We start from the raw sequence: 26,782 nt of genomic DNA on the forward strand, positions 1-26,782 counted from the left end.
TACAAGTAGTGATATTTATATATTTAATTTTTCCTCTGTAATTTAATTGCAGTTGCCTGCCAGTGAGTGTCAGGTCCACTGACTGTACTGTGCCCACTGCCCACCATTCATATAGGGTGGCACAGCACCTTGCAGATAAAAAATGAATTTAATTTTACCTCTGTAATATAATTGCAGTTGCCTGCCAGTGAGTGTCAGGCCCACAGACTGTACTGTGCCCACTGCCCACCACTCATATAGGGTGGCACAGCACCTTGCAGATAAAAAAATAATTTAATTTTACCTCTGTAATATAATTGCAGTTGCCTGCCAGTGAGTGTCAGGCCCACAGACTGTACTGTGCCAACTGCCCACCACTCATATAGGGTGGCACAGCACCTTGCAGATGAAAAATTCATTTCATTTTTCCTCTGTAATATAATTGCAGTTGCCTGCCAGTGAGTGTCAGGCCCACAGACTGTACTGTGCCCACTGCCCACCACTCATATAGGGTGGCACAGCACCTTGCAGATGAAAAATTAATTTAATTTTACCTCTGTAATATAATTGCAGTTGCCTGCCAGTGAGTGTCAGGTCCACAGACTGTACTGTGCCCATTGCAAATGGACTATTTGCGGTTGTTTGCGGTGCCTTAAATGGGGAGTTTGGTCTGTCAGAGTTTGGTCTGTCACTGTGAAGCGGGCATAACCCTTACACTACCTGATCAATACAACATCATACCTGATCGTATACACACACTGGATGTTTTAAAGCACGTTATTCCAAACAATTTAGGAATGTTAGGTGATTTATGCCCTTTATGGATTAAAACCCGACTCTGCGTCAACTACGTAATTTTCCATGGGAGTTTTGCCATGGATCCCCCTCCGGCATTCCACAGTCCAGGTGTTTGTCCCCTTGAAACAACTTTTCCATCACTATTGTGGCCAGAAAGAGTCCCTGTGGGTTTTAAAATTCGCCTGCCTATTGAAGTCTATGGCGGTTCGCCCGGTTCGCGAACATTTGCGGAAGTTCGCGTTCGCGAACATAAAATTTTATGTTCGCAACATCTCTAGTGGCCACTAAATGGAGCTGATGATCACAGGGAATACACATATTAGGCACATTAGGGGGATTATTGGTGGCAGTTTTGTGAATGCCGATGGGATTAAATATTTCTGTCACTTTTTTTTTTTTTTGTTTTTTTTTGCCCACTCATGTCATTTCTTGTTATTACAGCAGAGGGCGGCACAGGACAGGCACTGTTGCTGTTATCAGAGCCTTGTGTACATTGCCCTTCTGCCCTCCCTCTACTTATCCTCCCATCTATTAAAATCTGCCGTTTTGGTGATGAACCGTTCATTTCTGGGAATTTACCCGACTTAGTGGAAGAGAGCAGAAAATGTAAGTATTAACCACTTCTGGACCAGAAGATTTTCCCCCTTAATGATTTGGCACTGCGTTATTTTAACTAACAATTGCGCGGTCGTGCGACGCTGTACCCAAATAAAATTGATGTCCTTTTTTTTCCCCACAAACAGAGCTTTCTTTTGGTGGTATTTGATCACCTGTGCGATTTTTATTTTTTGTGCTATAAACAAAAAAAGAGCGACAATTCTGAAAAAAAATATATTTTTCACTTTCTGCTATATAACATTCCCAATAAAAAAAATAAAAAATCTAATTTTTTCATAATTTTAGGCCAATTTGTATTCTGCTACATATTTTTGTTAAAAAAAAATAAATAAATAAATACCAATAAGCGTATTTTGATTGGTTTGCGCAAAAGTTATTGCGTCTACAATCTAGGGGAAAGATTTGTAATTTTTATTCATTTATTTGTAATGGCGGCGATCTGCGATTTTTAGCGGGACTGCGACATTGCGGCGGACAGATCGGACCCCTAACTGACATTTTTGACACTTTGGGGGGACCGGTGACATTACTACAGTAATCAGTGCTAAAAATATGCACTGTCACTGTACTAATGACACTGGCAGGGAAGGGGTTAACCCAGGGGTGATCAAAGAGATACATGTGAGCCTAGGGGGTGTGAGGGGGGGTGGGCTTGTGAAATCAACACAGAGACCTGTGATCCTAAATGGGAGGAGCTCTGCATTGATTGCTGAGACAACAACAGTCTGCTGTTTTTTCAACAGCAGGCCGCCAGCCCCGTGGGTCGGCTTCCCCGCTGGCGAGTGGGCGTGCACGCTCCCCCAGGATCGCTCCTACAAACCGCCAAACAGGTACGGTGAGTCGCAGGTACCTGCCGCTGTATAACTGCGGCTGGTCGGCAAGCGGTTAACCTTCCAAGGGTTAAATATCGGCCCGTCAACCCAGTTAGAATGAGGTGCAACAGTCTGCAGAATAGTATAGGAGGCTCTGCTGAGATATTCTGCTGGTTGCCAACAACTGTAGGATTTGGAGGATTTTTCCTGGAATTTTTTTATTTCTGGAAATTTCCAACATTTTATATAATGGGTAATTTTCCAGCATTTTCTATATTAACCACCTGCTGACTGCAATACGTACAGTATAAATATATGTATATGTTGTGACTTGCAAGTGGTTTATCAGGATTATGGATGAAGATATCGGCCATAACCCCGGTATTTTTTTTTTTTATTTTTAGCCGGTGGCTGGCTTTCTCATGAAAGCGGTCCAAGTGGCTCATTAGCTGCTGGATCGCCTTCAGAAGGGGGGACGTCCCTCTCCCGCCGTTCGCCAGTGTTTCTCGGGCTTACCGTTTTCACCGGCACACCCGAGAAATGATCTAATTGTACAGACGGCTGATCACATGGGCTTTGAGAGACTAGATTGCCTCTATGACCCTGGAGGACAGGGTCTAGGAAACACATTTTTTATTTTTTGTTAAGCAAAAGATCATTTTTATTTTTTTTATTTTTTTTTTGCTTTTAAATGGTAAAGAAGAGATCTGGTGTCTTTTTGACCCCCAGATCTCTCCATAAAGAGGACCGGTCATCCTTATTTCTATCACAAGATATGATTACATTCCTTGAAACAGGAATAAAAGTGATAAAAAAAAAAATTAAAGTGAAAATGTAAAAATAAAAAATAAAATAAATAAGAAAAAAAAAAGTGAGGCGCCCCCCATCCCTCCGTGCTCGCCCGCAGAAGCGAGCGCATACATAAACGGTGTTCGCACCACACATGTGAGGTATCGCCGTGATCGTTAGAGTGAGAGTAATAATTCTAGCGCTGGATCACCTCTGTTACTCTAAATTGGTAACCTGTAAAAAAGTATTAAAGCGTCGCCTATGGAGATTTTTAAGTACCGCAGTTTGTTAAAGTTTAACCGCTTGCCGACTGCTCACAGTATATTTGCTGCGGCAGTCAGCCCCTCACAGGCAGAGCGACGTAGGTCTACGTCGCTAGCCTGTGAGGCTCTGGGGAGCGAGCGCGCGCCGCCGGTGGCGCGCTCCCGCGCGGTCACGGACCCCCCCGCGCGTGTGACCGGCGGACCCGATGTCCGCCGGTCACTCGGCGATTGTCGGGGGAGAGGGAGAAAGTCAGGCGGCTAGTGTAAACAAGCCACCTGTCATTCTCCCCGGTGTAGAAACACTGATCACACGGTTCTACAATGTAGGAGCGTTGATCAGTGTTCCTACAGCTCAAGCCACAGCCAATCACAGTAAGAATCACGCCCCTAGGGACACACACAGCCCCTCCCTCTCAAATAAAGTTAACCCCTTCACTACCAGTGTATTTTTACAGTAACAGTGCATATATATAGCACTGATTACTGTAGAAATGTCACTGGTACCCCCAAAAGTGTCAAAAATGTCAGTCAAGGGTCCGATCTGTCTGCCGAAATGTCGCAGTACCGCAAAAAAATCGCAGATCACCGCCAGCACGCGTTAAAAAAAACAACAAAAATGACAAAAATCTTTCCCTTTGTTAGTAAACACGATAACTTTTGCGCAAACCAATAAAAATACGCTTTTTGCGATTTTTTTTTTTACCAAACATATGTAGCATAAAACAAATTGGCCGGGGGGCGTGGCTTGGCACCGGACCTGAATGGCCGCATGGTAGAGGAGCTCTCTGCACTGGGGGATTAATATTAGCTTTTTGGTGTCTCATCTATCACCCCAACATGGTCAGATCGGGCCGCAGCGCATCAGCCAGCCGAGTACCACCCGACCAGACGATCCAAAACTCTGGCAACATTCCAGCGATCTTTAGAGCTCAGCGGGAAGGCCTACGAGCGGCCTCATCATCTCCAGCACCCCGCTCTCCTGAAGTACAGCCTGCCTCCTCCTCACCGCTCCAACTGGGGACGAACATGGCGACTCCACTACCCAGCCTGGCGGACCTACAAACAGTTGCGGCCGATATAAAACATACCCTGGAATCAGCTATCACGGAGCTTTCAGTCGAGCTGCGTTCTGTAACAGCCCGCCTCACAGAGACAGAGAAGTCATCGATTACCCAGGCGACCGCCATTAAACAGCTTCAGCGATCAACTGATGCCCAAACAACACACCTTATCGAGATCAACAGACACCTGGAAGATCTCGATAATCGGGGTCGGAGGCACAATATTCGCCTGAGAGGTCTCCCTGAATCAGTGGAACCACCCGCTCTGGTGCCTGCACTGACCGCCATCTTCAATGACCTACTCGAGCGCCCTGCAGACACTCCAGTAGAATTTGAAAGAGCACACCGCGCCCTCAGACCGAGAGGAGCGGATAATGATCCCCCGAGAGATGTGGTGGCATGCCTGGTCAGCTATCAAGTTAAGGAGGCTATCCTGAAGAAAGCGAGAGCCCGAGATCGCATCTCCTATGAAGGTTCTGAGGTAAAGCTCTTCCAAGACTTATCTACCATAACCCTGCAAAACCGACGGGCTCTTCGTCCCCTGCTGGAAACCCTGCGTTCAAAAGGCATTACTTACAGATGGCGCTTTCCCTTTTGCCTATCTGCATCATTCCGGGGCAGATCTGCAGCTCTCAGAGTCCCAGATGATTTACCCGCCTTCTGCGATGCCATGGAGGTCCCTATAATAGACTTACCTGACTGGTACAGCACCTTCTACACTCCGGAACCCTGGATCTCAGTGACATCCTCTTCAACTCCGAAGTCCCAACGCCACCGACACAGACGCCGTCAATCACACCCTGGCTCCACACCTAACCGTGGAAGAGATGATCACCGGAACAGCCCTCGTCGTTCCCCAACCCAGCAGAGGGAACATGTAGACCTATAACTTCATTCCTACATGCAGCCTGGATGCCTGCCAATGTGAGTCTCTCCTTTCTCCCTGCTCTACCCTAAGATGCCCTTTCCCCAGATTTATAGACTTCCTAACCACCCCATGCCCTCTATAGTTCCTGGGAATATTACCCCCCCAATTCTCCTCCTCGATCACAAGCTCTGAATACCCTGAACTGGAATTGCAAGCAGACTCTGTCTCGCTCGCTTTTGGCCCTCCCCCCCCTCCCCCCATCGATCTGTCTGTGAGACTGTTTGCATCGCCTGCTGCTTATTTCCCTATACACGATCCATCACCATTCTTCACCTTAGCAATACATACTATCCCTGTCATCCTGAATTACCGATGTCACCGATCCAAGCTGAACTGAACTTTTTGCAGGAACTGTCTGGCACCAGAGAGGATGCTCAAAAATCATTCAAGTTCAGATTACCAATCTGTAACCCTTGACCATCTGGAGAGACAGAGCACTCAGGCTGAAAGATGGTTAACGTTCTCGCAACAGGATCTAATGTAATGTATGACTTAGGAAGATAGTGCAGGCTCGTGAAATCCGGCTTCTACACCTCTCAACTGTTGTTTAGTTGGTGGATGGTGACCTGGGTTTGGTGGTGGGGGGGGGGGGGGGGGGACGGATGTAAGGGGAGTCTGATAATCAGACTTCTAGCTGCAGAAAATGCAATTCTATATGCCTCTTCAGATATCTGTCGGCTGTCACTTCCCTATCTTTTTGCTCAAATCACTCCATCATTCTATTCACCTCCTCTCCCTTTCTTTTCTCCCTTCCCCTTCCCTCCAGTCCCTTCCCTTCCCCCCTCCTTCTCCTACCCCCTCCTCATTCCCCCCCTAATCCTTTCCCCTCAATACCCTCCCCAACTCCTATTTTTCCAACTCCTATTTCCAATTACTATCCCTATATTTTCTATATTCTATTTTTCCAACTCCTATATCTATAATCTATGGGACTGATGATGTATACTTTGTTATGCTATACAATACAAGGTAATATTATGTTACACTAAGTTATATTTTAAGATGGGGATTGTACATATGGCCTATGGGACTTTTATGGACTTCCATGATCCCCTCAGCGATATGTTCTTACTCCTTCCTTACTTAAATCCTGCTTATCTTCATATTGAAATGCAACTATACTTCTAGGCTCAATAGTACTGTATTACTAAACCAGTGGTGTTTTGTTAAATTTTCATATACCGATAATAACCACCACCAGGTTAAAAAGGTATTGCAAACATTAATGTAATATTTGCCTGATGCTCCAACTTGACTTCAGATCACAATCAATAAGCTCCAGTACCGAAATACAAAATCGGCACCCAGCCATGATACGATCTGGAGTTATCGAACCTTGACTCCATAGATTATTTCCCCTCTCCCCATCCCTGCTCCCTCCCACCTTCCTTTCCCCCCCATTTCCCCTCTTCCCTCCTTTCCCCCCCCGTCCCCCCTCCCCCCTTCCCCCTCCACCCCTCTCCTTCTCCCTTCCCTTCCCCTCCTCCCTCCCCCCTTCCCCCCCTCCCTCCCCCCTTCCCCCTCCCCCCTCTCCCCCCCCATCCCTAGCCTCACTCTCTCATCCCTCTTCCCCTATAATCCCCTCATCCCAATTACCCCACATGTCCCCTTCATCTTCATTTCCCTATACCCTCCTCAGTAATCTGGCTCTACTCCCTACCCGTTCAACATTGCCAGACCTCACAGTCAACTACTTCTCGGCATCCAGGCTCACCAAAACTTCTCAGCCAATCTAATACAATTGTTTAAATGTTCATACTCTCTTGTTACTAACTGTCAAGTTGATTTAAATACCTTAGCGGTTATGCAATTTTGTCTATATGTGATGTTACATCCACCCTTAAGGTTTCACTACTCTACATTATTTACCTTTCGCTTGAGCCGGTCACCGTTCCATTTGATCTGGACCAAATATGAACACAGGGACGCTCATAACCCTATACTACATATATCTCTAGGTATACCGGAGACAATTTTCTCCTTTTTGCATTCCATACAGGCTCCCAGAAGAGCCCCTGATGACCCGGGCTCCTGAAGACCATTATCTGCAATTGTTTTTGTACAATTCACTTTCTTTTTTTTTTTATCTACATTTTGAGACACCAAAGATTTTTGTTTCCCTACATTTCCCTGCTATTCCCCCAGTGCCGTGCAGTCCCACGGTTATCTGGTTTTTGTTCTAAGACCCCTCCCCGCACCACAGCGGGTGCCTGTGCTTGACCCCGGGCGCCCGTTGAACCTAGCACCAAGTGCGCATTTCTTCGCCCCCCAGAATAAAATTTTCCTGGTAATCTTGGTGAGCTTTCTGGGGGCGTCTCCTTCTATATCTCTTTTCTGTCACTCTCAATAACTCCTCCACCCTTCCTATCTCTACTCTTCTCCTCTTCCCTCCCCCCCCTTTTTTTTTTTTTTTTCTTTCTCCCAGATTTTACCCCCCTTTCCCTATTCCCCTTCCACCATGACCAACCCCAAGTTGACACAAATTCAAAACCGTGTCAAAATTCTCTCACTGAATGCACATGGCCTAAATGTGCCAGAAAAACGTTCGCAAACGCTATCAGAAGCCCATAGACTACGGGCACAAATTATTTTATTGCAGGAAACCCATTTTCGAACCGGAGACCCAATTTATCTTTCCAACAAACGATACCCTACGGGATTCCACTCCACGACAGAAGGCACCAAATCACGAGGAGTCTCGATTCTATTTGCACGTCAATTAGACTTTAAACTGGTTGACATCAAAAGAGATCCTAATGGTAGATTTCTTTTTGTAAAGGGACTTCTTGCCTCTCGCCCAATTACAATCGCAAACGTATATGCCCCTAACACCAAGCAGGTGGCCTTTTTTCGTTCAACCTTACAGGAACTTCAGGACTTTACAACTGGGCTTCTAATTCTTGGAGGGGATTTCAACGCCCCACTGAACCCCTTAATTGACTCCTCCACAGGTAATTCGGTCCTTCCCTATAAGGCTTTACGACAAATCACTACACAACTTCAATCCCTCCGTCTCCACGACACTTGGAGATTGACCCATCCAGACACCAGAGATTACACCTTTTTTTCTTCACCTCATCAAAAATTCTCTAGGATCGACTACCTTTTCCTATCCCAACCAGATCTTCCTTATCTCTCCTCCTCCTCGATAGAAACCAGTGTGCTATCCGACCACAATCCTATCACCTTAACTTTGAGGTTTCCAGAAGTAGAAACAAGAAGTAAGACTTGGAAACTAAATGCCTCACTCCTAAAAGACACACAGGCAATCACCAGGATCCAAAACACCCTGAAAGATTATTTCAATTTGAATGATACCCCAGATACCACAGCTCTCACCCAATGGGAGGCTCACAAGTGTGTGATCCGGGGAGAATTTTTGGCACTATCTGCAACACTTAAACGGGCCCGACAGAAAGACCTTACGGACCTATACTCTAAACTCGAAGCACTTGAAAAATCCTACAAACGCTCACAGGCACAATCCACTCTATCAGAATTGACAGCGATACGAACTGAACTGCGAAATAAGTTGGGCTTACAAGCCCACCGCAGACTCGTTCTTTCTCGCAAATTATTCTACGAACAGGGGAATAAAAGTGGTCGCCTTCTGGCGTGTTCTATACGCCCACAGCACACGTCCTCCCCAGTACACTTTATTAAGGATGCTTCTGGCAAGGACCACCACTCTAACCCTGACATTGCAAAACAATTTGAGTGTTACTATAGGAAACTATATAATCTCACAGACTCACTTGCCACTAAACCTTCTCCAGAAGCCAGGAAAGCTCAATTAGATAAGTTCTTCCATGATCACGGCATGAGCCCCATTTCCGAGTCCGATGCGATTTCCATGGAAGCTCCCATAACTGGTGAAGAACTACACCGCGCCCTCAAAGAAATGAAGCCGGGGAAATGCCCAGGCCCCGATGGGCTCTCGCTTCAGTACTATCGTTCTTTTGCTGTTACCCTCACACCACATTTTCTCCGTGCATTTGGGAGCTTAGCTACATCCCCTAACCACTCACCTTCTCTCTTGGAGGCACATATCTCTGTTATCCCGAAATCAGGAAAAGACCCCTCCCTAGTCACTAGTTATAGACCAATCTCCCTCCTAAATGTAGATGCCAAGCTATATGCAAAAATTTTGGCCAATAGAATACTCCCCTTTCTGCCATCTCTCGTTTCCCTTGACCAAGTAGGCTTTGTTCCCGGCAGGGAGGCGAGAGATAATACCACAAAGGCCCTAAATATCCACCACTGGTTGACAACAAAGAAAACCCCTGGGTTCTTTCTCTCTTTGGATGCAGAGAAGGCGTTCGACAGGGTGGTCTGGGACTACCTAATTAAGACCCTGGAGTCCATTGGATTCCGTACCAGGATGCTCTCGAACATCCAGGCACTTTACACAGATCAAACTGCTAGAGTCAAGGTCAATGGTCACCTGTCGGATGCCTTCCGACTATCCAACGGCACAAGACAGGGATGCCCACTCTCTCCTATCCTTTTCATTCTATCCCTCGAACCCTTTCTGAACATGCTTCGCCAAAACCCCAACATCCACGGGGTACAGATTAGTAATACCACCCATAAAGTAGCTGCGTTCGCGGACGACATGCTTCTTTTTTTGTCGCAACCGCACATTTCCATTCCGAATTTATTGAAAGACCTGGAATATTATGGTTCTATATCCAACCTCAAAGTTAACCATTCAAAATCAATGGCTCTCAACGTCTCCTTACCTATTACCGAGGTGAATCGTTGTCAATCTAATTTCCCCTTTCTTTGGGCAAACACAACACTCCCATACTTAGGCATACATATTCCCCGTGACCTGTCACATCTTTATGCTTCCAACTATCAACCCCTCCTGTCAGCAATCAATACAGATTTAAAATCTTGGAGGAATATTCAGGTTTCATGGTTTGGAAGGGCTGCCATTCTTAAAATGTCTATTCTCCCCAAATTGTTGTACCTTTTCCAAACAATCCCCATACATATTCCCCCAGCCTTTTTCTCTACCCTACGCATTTCATGGCGGAACTTCATTTGGCAAGATAAACCACCTAGGATTAAGTTTTCTCGTCTTACAGCCCCCAAACACAGAGGAGGTCTCAACTTGCCAGATGTGACCAGTTATTACAAAGCATGCCTTCTCGGCAGAATAGTTGATTGGACCCTTCATGCTGAACATAAAGAGGTGGTTAAGATGGAGAATGTCTGGACATCCACTCCGCTGCATCTTCTACCGTGGCTTCCGTTATCAGACATACCTCAATCTATTAAAATACACCCCTTCATTGGGCCTCCGCTACTCATCCATGATTCATGGCGTAAGAAGTTGAAAATTGATCCCCGCTGTGGCCCACTGACCTCCCTTAGGCTAAATCCAGCCTTTCCACCAGGCATGTCTACCGGCTTTCTGCGTTCCCTTTGGCCCCACAAAGAAATCCTAGCCAAACACTTTTACAAAGATGGAGCATTCATCTCATGGGAAAGTCTTAACTCCTCACTACACCCCTCAAGCATACCATTGTGGACTTTTTTTCAAATACGCCACTTCCTCTCTTCCAAAGGCACCCCGGCTTTATGGTCAAGACCCAGGACACCATTGGAAAACATATGTGAACGTTCCCATCCTCAAAGACACACAATCTCAGACCTATATGGTCACATACTTGATGCCCCATCTGCATCCTCTGCTACTTTTTCCCTTGCCTGGTCGAAAGACTTACAACTGTCCCTTTCTGAAAAAGACTGGGAAGCAATCTGCCGCTCACCCCACCGCACCTCGATTAATGTCACTGCACAAGAAAATGGATACAAAATCCTTACCCGCTGGTACAGGACGCCAGACAAAATTCATAGATTCGCCCCAACAGTTGACAACACCTGCTGGAGATGCAATGAATCTCCGGGCACCATGCTTCACCTATGGTGGACATGCCCAGTGTTGCAAACCTTCTGGGAAAAGGTACAAAAAACCATAAAAAAAGTCACATCCAGTGAAATTCCTCTCACCCCGGAAAAATTCCTTCTTAACTATTCCCCTAGAACCTCCAATTTCTCTCAAACTACACTAGCACGACACATGATGAACGCTGCCAAACTTTGTGTGCCGTGCCACTGGCGCACATCTGACATACCCTCGCTTAAAGAATGGTTTCGCAGACTAAATAGAACTGTAGAAATAGAAGAACTGATAGCTATTTCAAGAGAAGACATATCCAAGTTTTCTACAGAGTGGCTGGATTGGATCTGATACAAAGAGACGAACGAATACAAATCCATTGCCAGCTCTTCATAATCTGAATTCATAGATTTATTATTTTTTTGGAGCCGGCTTCCCTGAAGTAGCAGGAGCTGGGAAGCTGAGCACATTGTCACCATAAGGTCCATTACTTCCGGATATCCCCCCTTGACCCTCATGTACACACCCCCCCCCCCCCCAACCCCTTTTTACTTCCCCTTATTAATTTGGTTTTTTTTTTTTTTCTCTCTCACCTCTCCTCTTAATCTTCTTATCTATTTTTTCTTTCTATCACGCCTCTCTACCTATCCTTTTCTATCTCTTTGACAAGCTATACTTCGGCACTCCCACAGATGGTTACCAAGAAGCCAGCTCCCTTGTTTCAGACACATGAAGGAAGCAGACTCATGAATAAAATAACAAACAAGAACTCCTACCCCACCAGTTGGACACTAATCCAATTTTTTCTTTTTTCTCCTTTTATTTCTCAACACATCTTTTTGCCAGAATACTACTTAAAGCCCCACTTCTATCTTAATAGAGTGCTTCCACTTTATACGTTTTTGATTATGTCTTCTTGTGTCTGTAACCACGCAATCTCATATGTTTTTATGCCATTATGTTTCTTGTTATTACGTGGGATCATTGTCCCTCATTCTATTGTACTGTATACATTTCTTGTTACTTTTTGCTTTTATCAAAATAAAAATTTGTTTATGGAAAAAAAAAAAAAAACAAATTAGCCGAAAATGTTAAAAAATTTTGATTTTTACATTTTTTTGGGGGGAATTTCATATAAAAAAATGTGAAAAATATTGTTATTTTTGCAAAATTTACGCTATTTTTTTGTTTATAGCGCATGATCAAAAAATCGCACAGGTGATCAAATACCACCAAAAGAAAGCTCTGTTTGTGGGAAAAAAAGGACGTCAAATTAGTTTAGGTACAGCGTCGCATGACCGCACAATTGTCCGTTAAAGTCACGCAGTGCCGAATTGCAAAATACCCCCTGGTGTTTTAGCAGCCAAATCCTCCGGGGCTTAAGTGGTTAAGGGGCATGCACAATTTTAAAGCTTGACATGTTAGGTATCTATTTACTCGGAGTAACATCATATTTCACATTTGATAAAAAAAATGGGATATATATATTGTGTTTTTTTTTTTTTTTTTTTTTTTAATCAATGTATGTTTTTTCTAAAAAAAAAAAACTGTACTTGGAAAACCACTGCGCAAATTCCGTGTGACCTACAAAAATTGCAATGATCACCATTTTATTCTCTAGGGTCTCTGCTAAAAATTATATATAATGTTTGGGGGTTCTGAGTAATTTTCTAACAAAAAAATACCGATATAAACCGGAAAAAGCCGGGTCTTCCTTAATGGCACCAACATATACAATTCACATTGCTAACATGGCAGAGGGGTTTACATTCTAGTGATCACCGTATTTTTATGTACACTAAGAGCCGGTTCACATTGCCACGACTTGTCAGGCGACTTGGCTGCCTGATAAGTAGCGCTCCATTCTGTGCAATGGAACCGTTCTAATCAGAGCGACTCAAGTCTTAGAACTTAGAAAAAGGTTCCTGCACTACTTGGGGGTGAAGTGGGAGCGACCTGGATTGACTTCTATTAGAGAAGTCGTTTGCAAGCCGCGATTAAAGTCGTGCTGCACGGGCGGCTTCAAAGTCGGGGTGAACCAGGTCTCAAGGGTTCTTTAAATAGTTGTTTACTCAAGATTCACACAACTTGCACCCATGATGCACAAAGTTTTCTCATTGGATTGTTTGAAAATTTTGTGGGTCTTGGGTAAAAATGGTGTGAATCTCAGGTGAAAACACGTAAAAAATAGATGCCTAAGTCTACACGACACTTTAGTTTTCGTCTTGAATGGAGTAAGGAGGGGTTGGAAGCCCTGTAAGTTTCTGATGCTGTCTGTGTCCCTGCAGGGGAGATTTTAACTCATTGGTGTAGGCATAAGAGCGCGCACCGGGTGTGTCAGGTGTGCCTGGGCACACCCTAATCACCCTGTCCTGTACAGATTCCCCCTGCTGCTTGGCTGCATAGAAAGGGACTGGGGAATATCTGTCCTCAGTCCCTTTCTCTGTCTCAAAAGTGAGACATCAGGGGTCTGTTTAGACCCCTGATAGTTCACCAAAGTCCCCCAATAGGGCTTCTAAATAAAGTGTAAACAATAAGGTCCCTTTCACACGGGCTTTCCGATCCGGTCCTCCATGCAGCCCTATGAAGCAGCGGATGTCAGCGGAGAGACCTCCACTAAAACCCGCTACTGTCCGATCCGATCCTGTCCGTGAATTCCGGATGGATGGAAACCCTATTTTCTATCTGCCTGGAGGATCGGATGAAAATGGACAGGCAGACTGTTCTCATCTGATCTCCCCATAGAGGAGAGCGGGGATCTGACAGCTCCGTCTCTGCACACAAAGAGAGATCGATCCCCGCTGAGCAAAACGGAGTGTGCCGGGTGCACCGCTCATGTGAAAGGGGCTTTTTTAATAAATGTAAAAAATTATAAAAAAATACAATTGTAAAAAAGTAATTAAAAAAAAATACTAACACCAATCTCTGCCCTACTGCTATATATACAGTATCTCAAAATAGTAAGTACACCCCTCACATTTTGGTAAGTATTTGAATATATCTATATGCATGAGTGCTGCCGGCACTGAGGACATGGATGTCCGCAGGTAGGGGCAAGGGGGGGCAAATACCCCCCTCTGGAATCTCAACTTCCCCCTTTAAAGTGGTTGTTAAAGTGGAGTTCCACCCTATTTTTATACTTACCTCCATCTTCTCGCTCCGGGTCACCTGAAAAAGAAATGGATAATCGCATATTTTTTTTTTTTTTACTTACCTCGTAGCGAAGAAAATATACTTACCTTACTTCCTTCTTCCTCCTTCCTCGGCCGCGGCCCGTCGTCACTTCCTGGCTCTGCAATGATTCCTGGGAGCTGAACGTCATAGCTCCCAGGAATCATTGCGTCTGCACCGGCCCCGACGTCAGTTCCGGGTCGCGCGCGTCATCCCCTTCTAAACAGCTTCTGGGCATGCCCAGAAGCTGTGGAGGGATGATGCACGCGACCCGGAAGTGACGTCGGGGCCGGCGCAGAGCATCGTGGGACCAAAGAAGGCGGAAGAAGACGCCGAAGAGGATCTCGCTGGCTTCAAGCTGCCCACATCTGAGATGGCAGCGCTGGACAAGACGTTTGCAAGGTAAGTATTTGTCCTAACAGGTAAGTGCAACCCGGGACAGATCAGAGGCTAGCCATTGTGGAATGCACTAGCCCTGACTGTCCCGGGGGTATTAAAAAAAAAAAAAAAAATCCAGGGTGGAACTCCACTTTAAGCCACTTTATACCATCCTTTCTGGTCTGTTTAATAATCCTGTGTGCCCCTGTGTCTGTGTTTTAAAAAAATAAGGCGTTATTTACCAGTTTTCAGAGCGCTGAGCACGTGACCCGTCGGCTCTCTTCTCTCCCCGTCCTGAGAGCTGCCTGCAGCGGGTGGGGCCAAGGATTCCTTGCTGTCGTCAGTCACTAGGGGAGGGGGAGAGGTGGCAGGTCATGTGAGCGGCAATTGGCGCTCTGAAAACTTGTAAAGAACGGCTTATTTTTAGAAAACACAGACACAGGGGCACACAGGATTATTAAACAGACTGTAGACAAGATATGAAACTTTAAATGAAATTACAGCAGTAGGAGGGGCACCGGCACAGGAGCAGACAGGCAGGGGGGAGGGGGGAGAGAGGACAGAGGAGGAAAGGAGAGCTGCAGATGACGGAGGCACGTAAACTGACCGCGGTGTCAGGGCTCAGCAGCCAAGATATACCGTGGTCAGTTTACAGAGGGGAGGGTAGAAACTGGCAGGATCAGCCAGGTATTTTAGGTGATAGAAGAGGCCAATTACACAGCGCAAGCACTGTGCTTTAAGGGAACAGGGTCCATTTCTTTTTTTTAGGTTAACAAATGCTTTAAAAATAAATGCTGCTGTTTGCCCTCTAAAAAAAAATACTGGAAATCAGTATAATGACTAAGCCCCTCCCCTTCAACACATTGTTAAAAAGGGGCGAAGCATGGGTGACCTTAAGATGATGCCTCCCCCTGAAAAAAGTTCTGCGGATGCCAATGACTGGGGAGCTGCAGTTCATTGAGGGAACCATGAATTCCAACATGTACTGTGACATACTGAAGCAGAGCATGATCCCCTCCCTTCAGAGACTGGGCCGCAGGGCAGTATTCCAACATGATAATGACACCAAACACACCTCCAAGATGACCACTGCCTTGCTAAAGAAGCTGAGGGTAAAGGTGATGGACTGGCCAAGCATGTCTCCAGACCTAAACCCTATTGAGCATCTGTGGGGATCCTCAAACAGAAGGTGGAGGGGCGCAAGGTCTCTAACATCCACCAGCTCTGTGATGTCATCATGGAAGAGGACATCAGTGGCAAACACATAGATGAGTTCTTGCTGGAAAAAAATAGTTAAAGCAACAGACAGCATGGACTCATGAGAGAAAGACGTTGTCAAACAAACCTGATTTCTTTTTATGAGGAGGTAAGTAAAACCTTGGACAGAGGGGTGGCTGTGGGCGTAGTATAATTGGACAGAGGGGTGGCTGTGGATGTGGTATAGTTGGATAGAGGGGTGCCTGTGGACGTGGTATACTTGGACAGAGGGGTGGCTGTGGACGTGGTATACTTGGGCAGAGGGGTGGCTGTGGACGTGGTATACTTGGATAGAGGGGTGGCTGTGGTATACTTGGACAGAGGGGTGGCTGTGGTCGTGGTATACTTGGATAGAGGGGTGGCTGTGGTATACTTGGACAGAGGGGTGGCTGTGGATGTGGTATACTTGGACAGAGGGGTGGCTGTGGGCGTAGTATAATTGGACAGAGGGGTGGCTGTGGGCGTAGTATAATTGGACAGAGGGGTGGCAGTGGATGTGGTATACTTGGACAGAGGGGTGGCTGTGGATGTGGTATACTTGGACAGAGGGGGGGCTGTGGACGTGGTATACTTGGATAGAGGGATGGCTGTGGACGTGGTATACTTGGACAGAGGGGTGGCTGTGGACATGGTATACTTGGACAGAGGGATGGCTGTGGACGTGGTATACTTGGACAGAGGGGGTTGTGGATGCGGTATACTTGGACAGAGGGGTGGCTGTGGACGTGGTATACTTGGACAGAGGGGTGGCTGTGGACGTGGTATACTTGGACAGAGGGGGTTGTGGATGCGGTATACTTGGACAGAGGGGTGGCTGTGGACGTGGTATACTTGGACAGAGGGGGTTGTGGACGTGGTATACTTGGACAGAGGGGTGGCTGTGGACGTGGTATACTTGGATTTTGCAAAAGTGTTTGACAGAGATTCCCCACACATGGCTAATGTGTAAGGTAAAGTCTACTGGCTTGGAAAGATGGGTTTGTAATTGGATAGAAAATTGGCTACAAGATAGAATTCAGAGAGTAGTGGTTAATGATTCTTACTCTGAATGGTGTAAGGTTATCAGTGGTGTACCCCAAGGTTCAGTGTTGGGACCCTTACTTTTTTATACCTTTATAAATGATATTGGGTCTGGGATTAAAAGTAACATTTCAGTCTTTGCAGATGAAACCAAGCTTTGCAGTGGAATAACTTCCTTACCGGATGTCTCCAACGTATAAGCTGATCTCAATGCACTGTTTTATTGGGCAACTATGTGGCAAATGAGGTTTAATGTTGATAAATGTAAAGCTATGCACTTGGGGGCTAAGAATATGCATGCATCATACATACTAGGGGAAGTACAACTGGGGGAATCCATAGCGGAGAAGGATCTGGGGGAATCCATAGCGGAGAAGGATCTGGGGTAATCCATAGCGGAGAAGGATCTAGGGGAATCCATAGCGGAGAAGGATCTGGGGGAATCCATAGCGGAGAAGGATCTGGGGGAATCCATAGCGGAGAAGGATCTGGGGTAATCCATAGCTGAGAAGGATCTAGGGGAATCCATAGCAGAGAAGGATCTGGGGTAATCCATAGCGGAGAAGGATCTGGGGGAATCCATAGCGGAGAAGGATCTGGGGGAAGCCATAGCGGAGAAGGATCTGGGGTAATACATAGGGGAGAAGGATCTGGGGGAATCCATAGCGGAGAAGGATCTGGGGTAATCCATAGCGGAGAAGGATCTGGGGGAATCCATAGCGGAGAAGGATCTGGGGGAATCCATAGCGGAGAAGGATCTGGGGGAATCCATAGCGGAGAAGGATCTGGGGTAATCCATAGCGGAGAAGGATCTGGGGGAATCCATAGCGGAGAAGGATCTGGGGGAATCCATAGCGGAGAAGGATCTGGGGGAATCCATAGCGGAGAAGGATCTGGGGGAAGCCATAGCGGAGAAGGATCTGGGGTAATCCATAGCGGAGAAGGATCTGGGGGAATCCATAGCGGAGAAGGATCTGGGGGAAGCCATAGCGGAGAAGGATCTGGGGGAAGCCATAGTGGAGAAGGATCTGGGGGAATCCATAGCAGAGAAGGATCTGGGGTAATCCATAGCGGAGAAGGATCTGGGGGAATCCATAGCGGAGAAGGATCTGGGGGAAGCCATAGCGGAGAAGGATCTGGGGTAATACATAGGGGAGAAGGATCTGGGGGAATCCATAGCGGAGAAGGATCTGGGGTAATCCATAGCGGAGAAGGATCTGGGGGAATCCATAGCGGAGAAGGATCTGGGGGAATCCATAGCGGAGAAGGATCTGGGGGAAGCCATAGCGGAGAAGGATCTGGGGTAATCCATAGCGGAGAAGGATCTGGGGGAATCCATAGCGGAGAAGGATCTGGGGGAAGCCATAGCGGAGAAGGATCTGGGGGAAGCCATAGTGGAGAAGGATCTGGGGGAATCCATAGTGGAGAAGGATCTGGGGGAATCCATAGCGGAGAAGGATCTGGGGGAATCCATAGCGGAGAAGGATCTGGGGGTTCTGGTAGATCATAAGCTTAATAATAGCATGCGATGCCAAGCTTCGATTTCCAAAACAAGCAAAGTCCTTTCTTGTATTAACAGAGGCATGGACTCCAGAGAGAGAGATATAATTTTGCCCCTGTACAAATCATTAGTAAGACCTCATCTGGAATTTGCAGTTCAGTTTTGGGCTCCAGTTCTTTAAAAGGATATCGGGGAACTGGAGAAAGTGCAGAGAAGGGCAACCAAACTGATAAGAGGCATGGAGGAGCTCAGCTATGAGGAGAGATTAGAGGAACTGAATGTATTCTCTCTTGAGAAGAGAAGATTAAGGGGGGATATGATCTCCATGTATAAAAACATAAGGGGGGATATGATCTCCATGTATAATACATAAGGGGGATATGATCACCATGTATAAATACATAAGGGGGGGGGATATGGTCTCCATGTATAAATACATAAGGGGGGATATGATCTCCATGTATAAATACATAAGGGGGATATGATCTCCATGTATAAATACATAAGGGGGGATATGATCTCCATGTATAATACATAAGGGGGATATGATCACCATGTATAAATACATAAGGGGGGGGATATGGTCTCCATGTATAAATACATAAGGGGGGATATGATCTCCATGTATAAATACATAAGGGGAGATATGATCTCCATGTATAAATACATAAGGGGGATATGATCACCATGTATAAATACATAAGGGGGGATATGATCTCCATGTATAAATACATAAGGGGGATATGATCACCGTGTATAAATACATAAGGGGGGATATGATCACCATGTATAAATACATAAGGGGGGATATGATCTCCATGTATAAATACATAAGGGGGATATGATCGCCATGTATAAATACATAAGGGGGATATGATCTCCATGTATAAATACATAAGGGGGATATGATCACCATGTATAAATACATAAGGGGGGGGGGGATATGATCACCATGTATAAATACATAAGGGGGATATGATCGCCATGTATAAATACATAAGGGGGATATGATCTCCATGTATAAATACATAAGGGGGGATATGATCTCCATGTATAAATACATAAGGGGGGGGGGGGATATGATCACCATGTATAAATACATAAGGGGGGGATATGATCTCCATGTATGAATAAGGGGGATATAATCACCATGTATAAATACATAAGGGGGGGGGATATGATCTCCATGTATAAATACATAAGGGGGGATATGATCTCCATGTATAAATACATAAGGGGGGATATGATCACCATGTATAAATACATAAGGGGGGGTATGATCACCATGTATAAATACATAAGGGGGGGGGGGGATATGATCTCCATGTATAAATACATAAGGGGGGATATGATCACCATGTATAAATACATAAGGGGGGATATGATCACCATATATAAATACATAAGGGGTCCATATAGTGAACTTGGTGTTGAGTTGTTCACTTTAAGGTCATCACAGAGGACAAGGGGGCACTCTTTGTCTAGAGGAAAACAGATTTAGTCTCCAAATACGGAAAGGTTTCTACACAATTAGAGCTGTGAAAATGTGGAATAGACTCCCTCCAGGGGTGGTTCTGGCCAGCTCAGTAGATTGCTTTAAAAAAGTCCTGGATTCTTTCCTGGGTGTACATAATATAACTGGGTATTAATATTTATAGGTAAAGTTGATCCAGGGAATCTGATTGCCTCTCGGGGGATCAAGAAGGAATTTTTTTCCCCTGCTGTAGTAAATTGGATGATGCTTTGCTGGGGTTTTTCGCCTTCCTCTGGATCAACTGCTGGTATAGGATTGTGTGTATGGGATTGTATGGTTGGGTTTTCATTACTTTGTTTTTTTTTGTTTTTTTTGTATAGGTTGAGCCAGATGGACTTGTGTCTGTTTTCAACTTAACTATTTAACCTGTGAAGCTCTGGTGAACTCCATGCCCAAGAGGGTTAAGGCAGTGCTGGAAAATAATGGTGGCCAAAAACAATATTGACACTTTGGGCCCATTTTGGACATTGTCACTTAGGGGTGTACTCAGTTTTGTTGCCAGCGGTTTAGACATTAATGGCTGTATGTTGAGTTATTTATACAAGCTGTACACTCACTACTTTACATTGTAGCAAAGTGTCATTTCTTCAGTGTTGTCACATGAAAAGATAGAATAAAATATTTACAAAAGTGTGAGGGGTGTACTTACTTTTATGAGATACTAACTGTGTATATATATATATATATACTGTATATACATATATACTGTATTTGTATGTACAGTATATATACACCTGCATGCATGTTTGAGCATTGGGGTGCACACCTATGGGTGTACGGAAATCCCCCGAACATCGACACAGCAATCAAAAAATCTAAGGCTCCGTTCACATGTCAGCGTTTGGATCGCGGGCAGAACCGCCGCGGTTCCGCCCGCGATCCGGAGATTTATTGCAAATCGCGGGACGCCTAGCGTTGCCCGTTGATTTGCAATAGCCCCCCAAACGCCGAGCGATGTTGCCGCGATTTCCGCCTGCCGAATCGCGGCAACATCGCGCAAACAAAATCGCGGGACGCAATACGCTCCAAAGAAGCTCTTGTACTTCTTTGGAGCGTATTGCGTCCCGCGATTTTGTTTGCGCGATGTTGCCGCGATTCAGCAGGCGGAAATCGCGGCAACATCGCTCGGCGTTTGGGAGGCTATTGCAAATCAACGGGCAACGCTAGGCGTCCCGCGATTTGCAATAATCTCCGGATCGCGGGCGGAACCGCGGCGGTTCTGCCCGCGATCCAAACGCTGACTTGTGAATGCAGCCTTAAAGAGGGTCTAACCTTTCCCCACTCCATCCAAAACTCAAACAAAGGTTTGGGTAGACTTTGGCATTGTATGTTTAGGAGTGGTGGCAGGAAACTCACACATAGAAAGACCATGCAGAGGTCATCCCTGGAACTCCAGTTCTGCAGGTCAAGAGTAGGGATGGAAAGAAGCGAGTACCAATTTTTTTTTTTTTTTTTTTTTTTAGTACCCCCCCCCCCCCCCGATACCAATAACCGATACCAACTGCAACTGTTTTGTTTACACTGCAACTGCCAGCAATGGTACAAATCAGAATTTAAATGTTGCTCTTTTTTCAATATCAAACATGTAAATATATGCTGTAAAAATATTAACGAACAAAGCAAACGAAAAAAAAAGTTTTAATTAGTAATAGTTTATAAAATAGAAGTGAACAAAAAAAAAAAAAAAGCCAGCAGGAAAATAGTAATTAAATGGAGGAGAATAAGGCATTAATTAACCACTTAAGGACCGGGCCTATTTTAGACACTTGTTGTTTACAAGTTAAAAATCAGTATTTTTTACTTATTTACTTAGAACCCGCAGCGGTCTTACAAACGCAATTTTTGGAGAACGTTACCCTTTTATTTTTCAATTTAAAAAATAAGAAAACAAAAAAGTTAGCCCAATTTTTTTTTTCTATAATGTGAAAGATGATGTTACGCCGGGTAAATTAATACCCAACATGTCATGCTTCAAAATTGCGCACACTCGTGGAATGGCGACAAACATTGGTACTTAAAAATCCCCATAGTCAATGTTTAAAAATTTCTACAGGTTACCAGTTTAGAGTTACAGAGGAGGTCGGGAGATAGAATTATTGCTCTCGCTCTAACGATCGCGGCGATACCTCACATGTGTGGTTTAAACACTGTTTACATATGTGGGCGCGACTTGGAGGAACGGGCGCTCTAAATTTTTTTTTTCTTATTTATTATACTTTTATTTTTACACTGTCCCTTTAAAAAAAAATGGTGATCACTTTTATTCCTATTAGGAATGTAAACATCGCTTGTAATAGAAATAAGCAGGACAAGTCCTCTTTATTGTGACATCTGGGGTCAAAAAGACTGAACTGCGACTCCATTTATAACATTTGTATCATGTGTTTTTTCTGGATTTTTGATTGATATTCTGTCTCTATCCTATAAAATACATCTATGATAAAAATTATACACCGGCCGTTTCTTTGTAAGTGGGCAAACTTACACAACCTGCAGGGGATTAAATCATTATTTTCTTCACTGTATGTACTAACCCTCTATACTCTATATACATTCCCATCTGGTGTTTCGTTCTTCAGGTTCCTCTCGGTTCTCCTGCTTCTTGGAGGAGTCTCCTGCTCTTCAGCCTCTTCACCCCAATATGGATTCATCACATCCCCTAATTTTCCTGAGATGTATCCAACTGAAAAGCACATTACCTGGAATATTGCCGTCCCTGAAGGGTTCCACATTTCACTGAAGTTCCTGGTGTTTAACATTGAACTCTCTGAAGGATGTACCCGAGACTTTGTCACCGTATCGGAGCCACGTAATGCACGGCAAGAAATAATAATTTCTACATCTCAGGTTTGTGCATATCCCAGTTCAGTATTAGGCCATGTATTCAGCCAATTCCTGATCTAAATAATCGTTTTTGGGTTAGTTGCTCAGAAAGTAATAAAATATATGTAATAGTACAAATTATTTTATTGAAACATTTTTACAACTGAACATTGTCTCCTTCAAAGTTTGCACCTTTTCGCTGTTCCAAACTGGCTTGCATTTTTCTTAAAACGAGGCACATGAACAGGGGGTCTGGACTCTGACAGGGCTGCAATGCAGTTGATCAGTGTTCTAACATACACTATATTACCAACAGTATTGGCATGTTTCACAGTGGGGATGGTGTGTTCAGGATGATGTGCAGTGTTAGTTTTCCCCCACACATAGCGTTTTACTTTTAGGCCAACAAGTTCAATTCTGGTCTGATCTGAGCAGAGCTCCTTCTTCCTTCCACATGTTTGCTGTGTCCCCCACATGGCTTCTCCCAAACTGCAAACAGGACTTCTCATGGCTTTCTTCCACCAATGGCTTTCTTCTTCTCACTCTTCCATAAAGGGCAGATTTGTGGCGTACACGACTAATAGTTGTCCTGTGGACAGATTCTCCCACCTGAGCAGTGGCGGCTGGTGCTCAAAATTTTTTTTTGGGGGGGGGGGGGGGCGCAAAAATAAAAATGTAATAGGTATTGCTTCGCGTCAAAAAACTCGGTAAAAAATTGCGTGACTTGAGGTCATGGTACAGGCATGGCACAGGTGATGGTATAGGCATGGCACAGGTGATGGTACAGGAGATGGTATAGGCATGGCACAGGTCATGGTAAGGGCATGGCACAGATCATGGCACAGGTGATGGTATAGGCATGGCACAGATATGGTATAGGCATGGCACAGGTCATGGTACAGGCATGTCACAGGTCATGGTACAGGAGATGGTATATGCCCCCTTTCAATGCAGAGACCAGCGTACATGCCCCCTTTGAATGCAGAGACCAGCGTACATGCCCCCTTCAATGCAGAGACCAGCGTACATGCCCCCTTTCAATGCAGTGACCAGCGTACATGCCCCCTTTCAATGCAGAGACCAGCGTACATGCCCCCTTCAATGCAGAGATCAGCGTGCATGCCCCCTTCAATACAATGAACATTGTGCCGTGCCCCCTTCAATGCAGAGATCAGCGTGTGTGCCCCCTTCAATGCAATGAACACTGTGCTGTGCCCCCTTCAATGCAGAGTTCAGCGTGTGTGCCCCCTTCAATGCAATGAACACTGTGCTGTGCCCCTTTCAATGCAATGAACACTGTGCTGTGCCCCACTTCGATGCAATGAACACTGTGCTGTGCGCCCTTCAATGCAATGAACACTGTGCTGTGCCCCCTTTAATACAATGAACACTGTGTTGTGCCCCCTTCAATGCAATGAACACTGTGCTGTGCCCCCTTCAATGCAATGAACACTGTGCTGTGCCCCCTTCAATGCAGAGTTCAGCGTGCATGCCCCTGTGTATGGCTCCTGCAAGGGCTGTAGTGGTGTACAAAGGCAGGCAGTATATAGATGGAGGGATGATGGTGGGTTGCTGGGCTCTGGCTGTGTATGGCTCCTGCAGGGGCTGTAGCGGTGTACAGAGGCAGGCAGCATATAGATGGTAGGATGATAGTGGGTTGCTGGGCCCTGGCTGTGTATGGCTGCCCCCTGGGCTGTAGCGGTGTACAGAGGCAGGCAGTATATAGATGGAAATGCAGTGTGCCACCCCCCGAGACCAGTGCACTTACCTGGAGCAGGTCCCGGACTCCCGGCGTGCGGCTTCTTCTCACTACGGCGACTGCTTCAGCGGGCGGCTTCTTCTAACTCCGCCGACGGCTTCGGCGGGTGGCTTCTTCTCACTCTGGCGATGGCTTCAGCGACGGCTTCGGCAGGCGGCTTCTTCTCACTCCGGCGGCGCGTCTTCTCTGGTCCTCCCGCTCCTGCCTCCTCCTCGGCCAATGGCATGGGGTTTGCCATGCAGCCAATCAGGAAGCCGGTATTAGACCGGCTTCCTGATTGGCCAGGAGGAGGATCGGTGTGACAATAGCGAATTTTTATTCGCTATTGTCACACAATGGGTGGGCTCGGGACGCACTGCTCTGCGCCCCACGGGACCACCCTTTGCATTGCCCTATTAGAGCCTCTTGCTCTAATCAGGTGATTGAAAAAAAAACCATTGCACTCCATGCGTCTGGCGCCCTGCATGCAGATTAGGGGGCTGGGTGCATGGATGTGGGGGCGGCGCCCCTGCGCCCTCAACACACCAGCCGCTACTGCACCTGAGCTGTGGATCTCTGCGGCTCTTCCAGAGTTCCCATGGGCCTTTTGGCTGCTTCTCTGATGAAGGCTCTCCTTGAGAAAGACGGGTGAGTGAGAGAGAGGGGGTGAGAAAGAGAGGGGATGAGAGAAAAATAGGGGGATAGAGAGAGAGAGAGGGGAGAAAGGGGGGGGAGGGGATGAGAGAGAGAGAGAGAGGGGGTGAGAAAGAGAGGGGATGAGAGAAAAAGAGGGGGATAGAGAGAGAGAGAGGGGAGAAAGGGGGGGGGGATGAGAGAGAGAGAGAGAGGGGGTGGGAGAGAGTGAGGTGAGAGAGAGAGGGGGAGAGAGAGAGAGAAAGCGGGGAAGAGAGAAAGATGGACAGAGAAAGAGGGGGAGAGAGAGAGGGAGTGAGAGGGGTGAGAAAGAGGGGGTGAGAGAGAGAGTATTGTGAGAGAGAGGGGGCGAGAGGGAGCGATAGAGAGAGAGAGAGAAGGGAGAAATAGAGGGAGAGAGAGGGGGTGAGAGAGGGAGAGAGAGAGGAGAGAGAGAGGGGATGAATGAGAGAGAGGGGGTGAGAAAGAGAGGGGATGAGAGAAAAAGAGGGGGGGAGAGAGGGGTGTAAGAGAAAGAAGGGGGAGAGTGAGATGGGAGAAAGGGGGGGGGAGAGGGGATGAGAGAGCGAGGGGGGGGGTGGAAAAGAGTGAGGTGAGAGAGAGGGGGAGAGAGAGAGAAAGCGGGGGGAAGTGAGAAAGAGAGAAAGAGAAAGAGGGGGAGAGAGAGAGGGAGTGAATGGGGGTGAGAAAGAGGGGGAGAGTGTTGAGAGAGAGGGGGGCAAGAGAGAGAGATAGAGAGAGGGAGGAAGAAATAGGGGGAGAGCGAGAGAGGGGTGAGAGAGCGGCGGGTGATAGAGAAAGACTGAGAAGGGGGTGAGAGAAACAGAGTGAGGTGAAAGAGAGGGGGAGAGAAATAAAACGGGATGGAGAGAGAGAGGGAATGAGAGAGAGAGGGGGGAGAGAGGGAGTAAAAGAGAAAGAGAGGGGTGAGAGAGAGAGGGGGGAGTGAGAGAGACGGAGAGAAAGAGGAAGGGGGTGAGACAGGGGGGGAGTGAGAAAGAGGGGGTGAGAGAGAGGGGGGGATAGAGGGGGTGAGAGAGAGGGTATGAGAGAGAGAAAGGGGGAGAGAGGGGGGAGTGAGAGAGAGGGGGTGTGTGTGTGAGAGAGAGAGGGGGGGGTGAGAGAGAGGAGAGAGATGAGAGAGAGAGGGGGGGTGAGAGAGAGGGGGAGAGACAGAGGGGTGTGAGAGAGAGAGGGGAGGAGAGAGAGGGAGAGGGTAAGGGGGTTGACTTCTGTGAGAGAGGTACGGAGAGTTGAGTAAGAGACGAGTGAGAAGTATCACTGGATTTGAACATCTGTCCTTGATCAGTATTAGCTAATGACTAAGTAGAGATGAGAGAGAGAGAGAGGGGAGGAGAGAGAGAGTAGGGGAGAGAGAGAGAGCGAGGGAGAGGGGGGGTGAGAGAGAGGGGGGAGAGAGAGAGAGTGAATGAGAGTGGGGAGGGGCTCCTCTATCCCCCTATAATACAACAAGAGACCCCCCAAAAAACAAATTACACCTATTTATTGTTCGACAGCTTTCAGATACCTGTAAGATACCCAGATCC

General features: G+C 46.3%; 1 protein-coding gene across 1 annotated transcript in view; it reads left to right on the plus strand.

Moving 5' to 3' along the window:
- The first annotated feature begins 1,369 nt into the window (after nt 1–1,369).
- The window catches only part of LOC309563073 (complement C1r-A subcomponent-like), a 250,760-nt gene continuing 225,347 nt past the window's right edge, over nt 1,370–26,782 (plus strand). Inside the window, exons 1-2 of the mRNA XM_082267376.1 lie at nt 1,370–1,383; nt 22,600–22,867. Of these exons, the coding sequence (XP_082123502.1) occupies nt 1,382–1,383; nt 22,600–22,867 (270 nt within the window). The 5' untranslated portion in view covers nt 1,370–1,381. The remainder of the gene's footprint in view (nt 1,384–22,599; nt 22,868–26,782) is intronic.

This window comes from Pelophylax lessonae (assembly GCF_965119305.1).
Source record: "Pelophylax lessonae genome assembly, chromosome: 9".
NCBI classification, from domain to species: domain Eukaryota; kingdom Metazoa; phylum Chordata; class Amphibia; order Anura; family Ranidae; genus Pelophylax; species Pelophylax lessonae.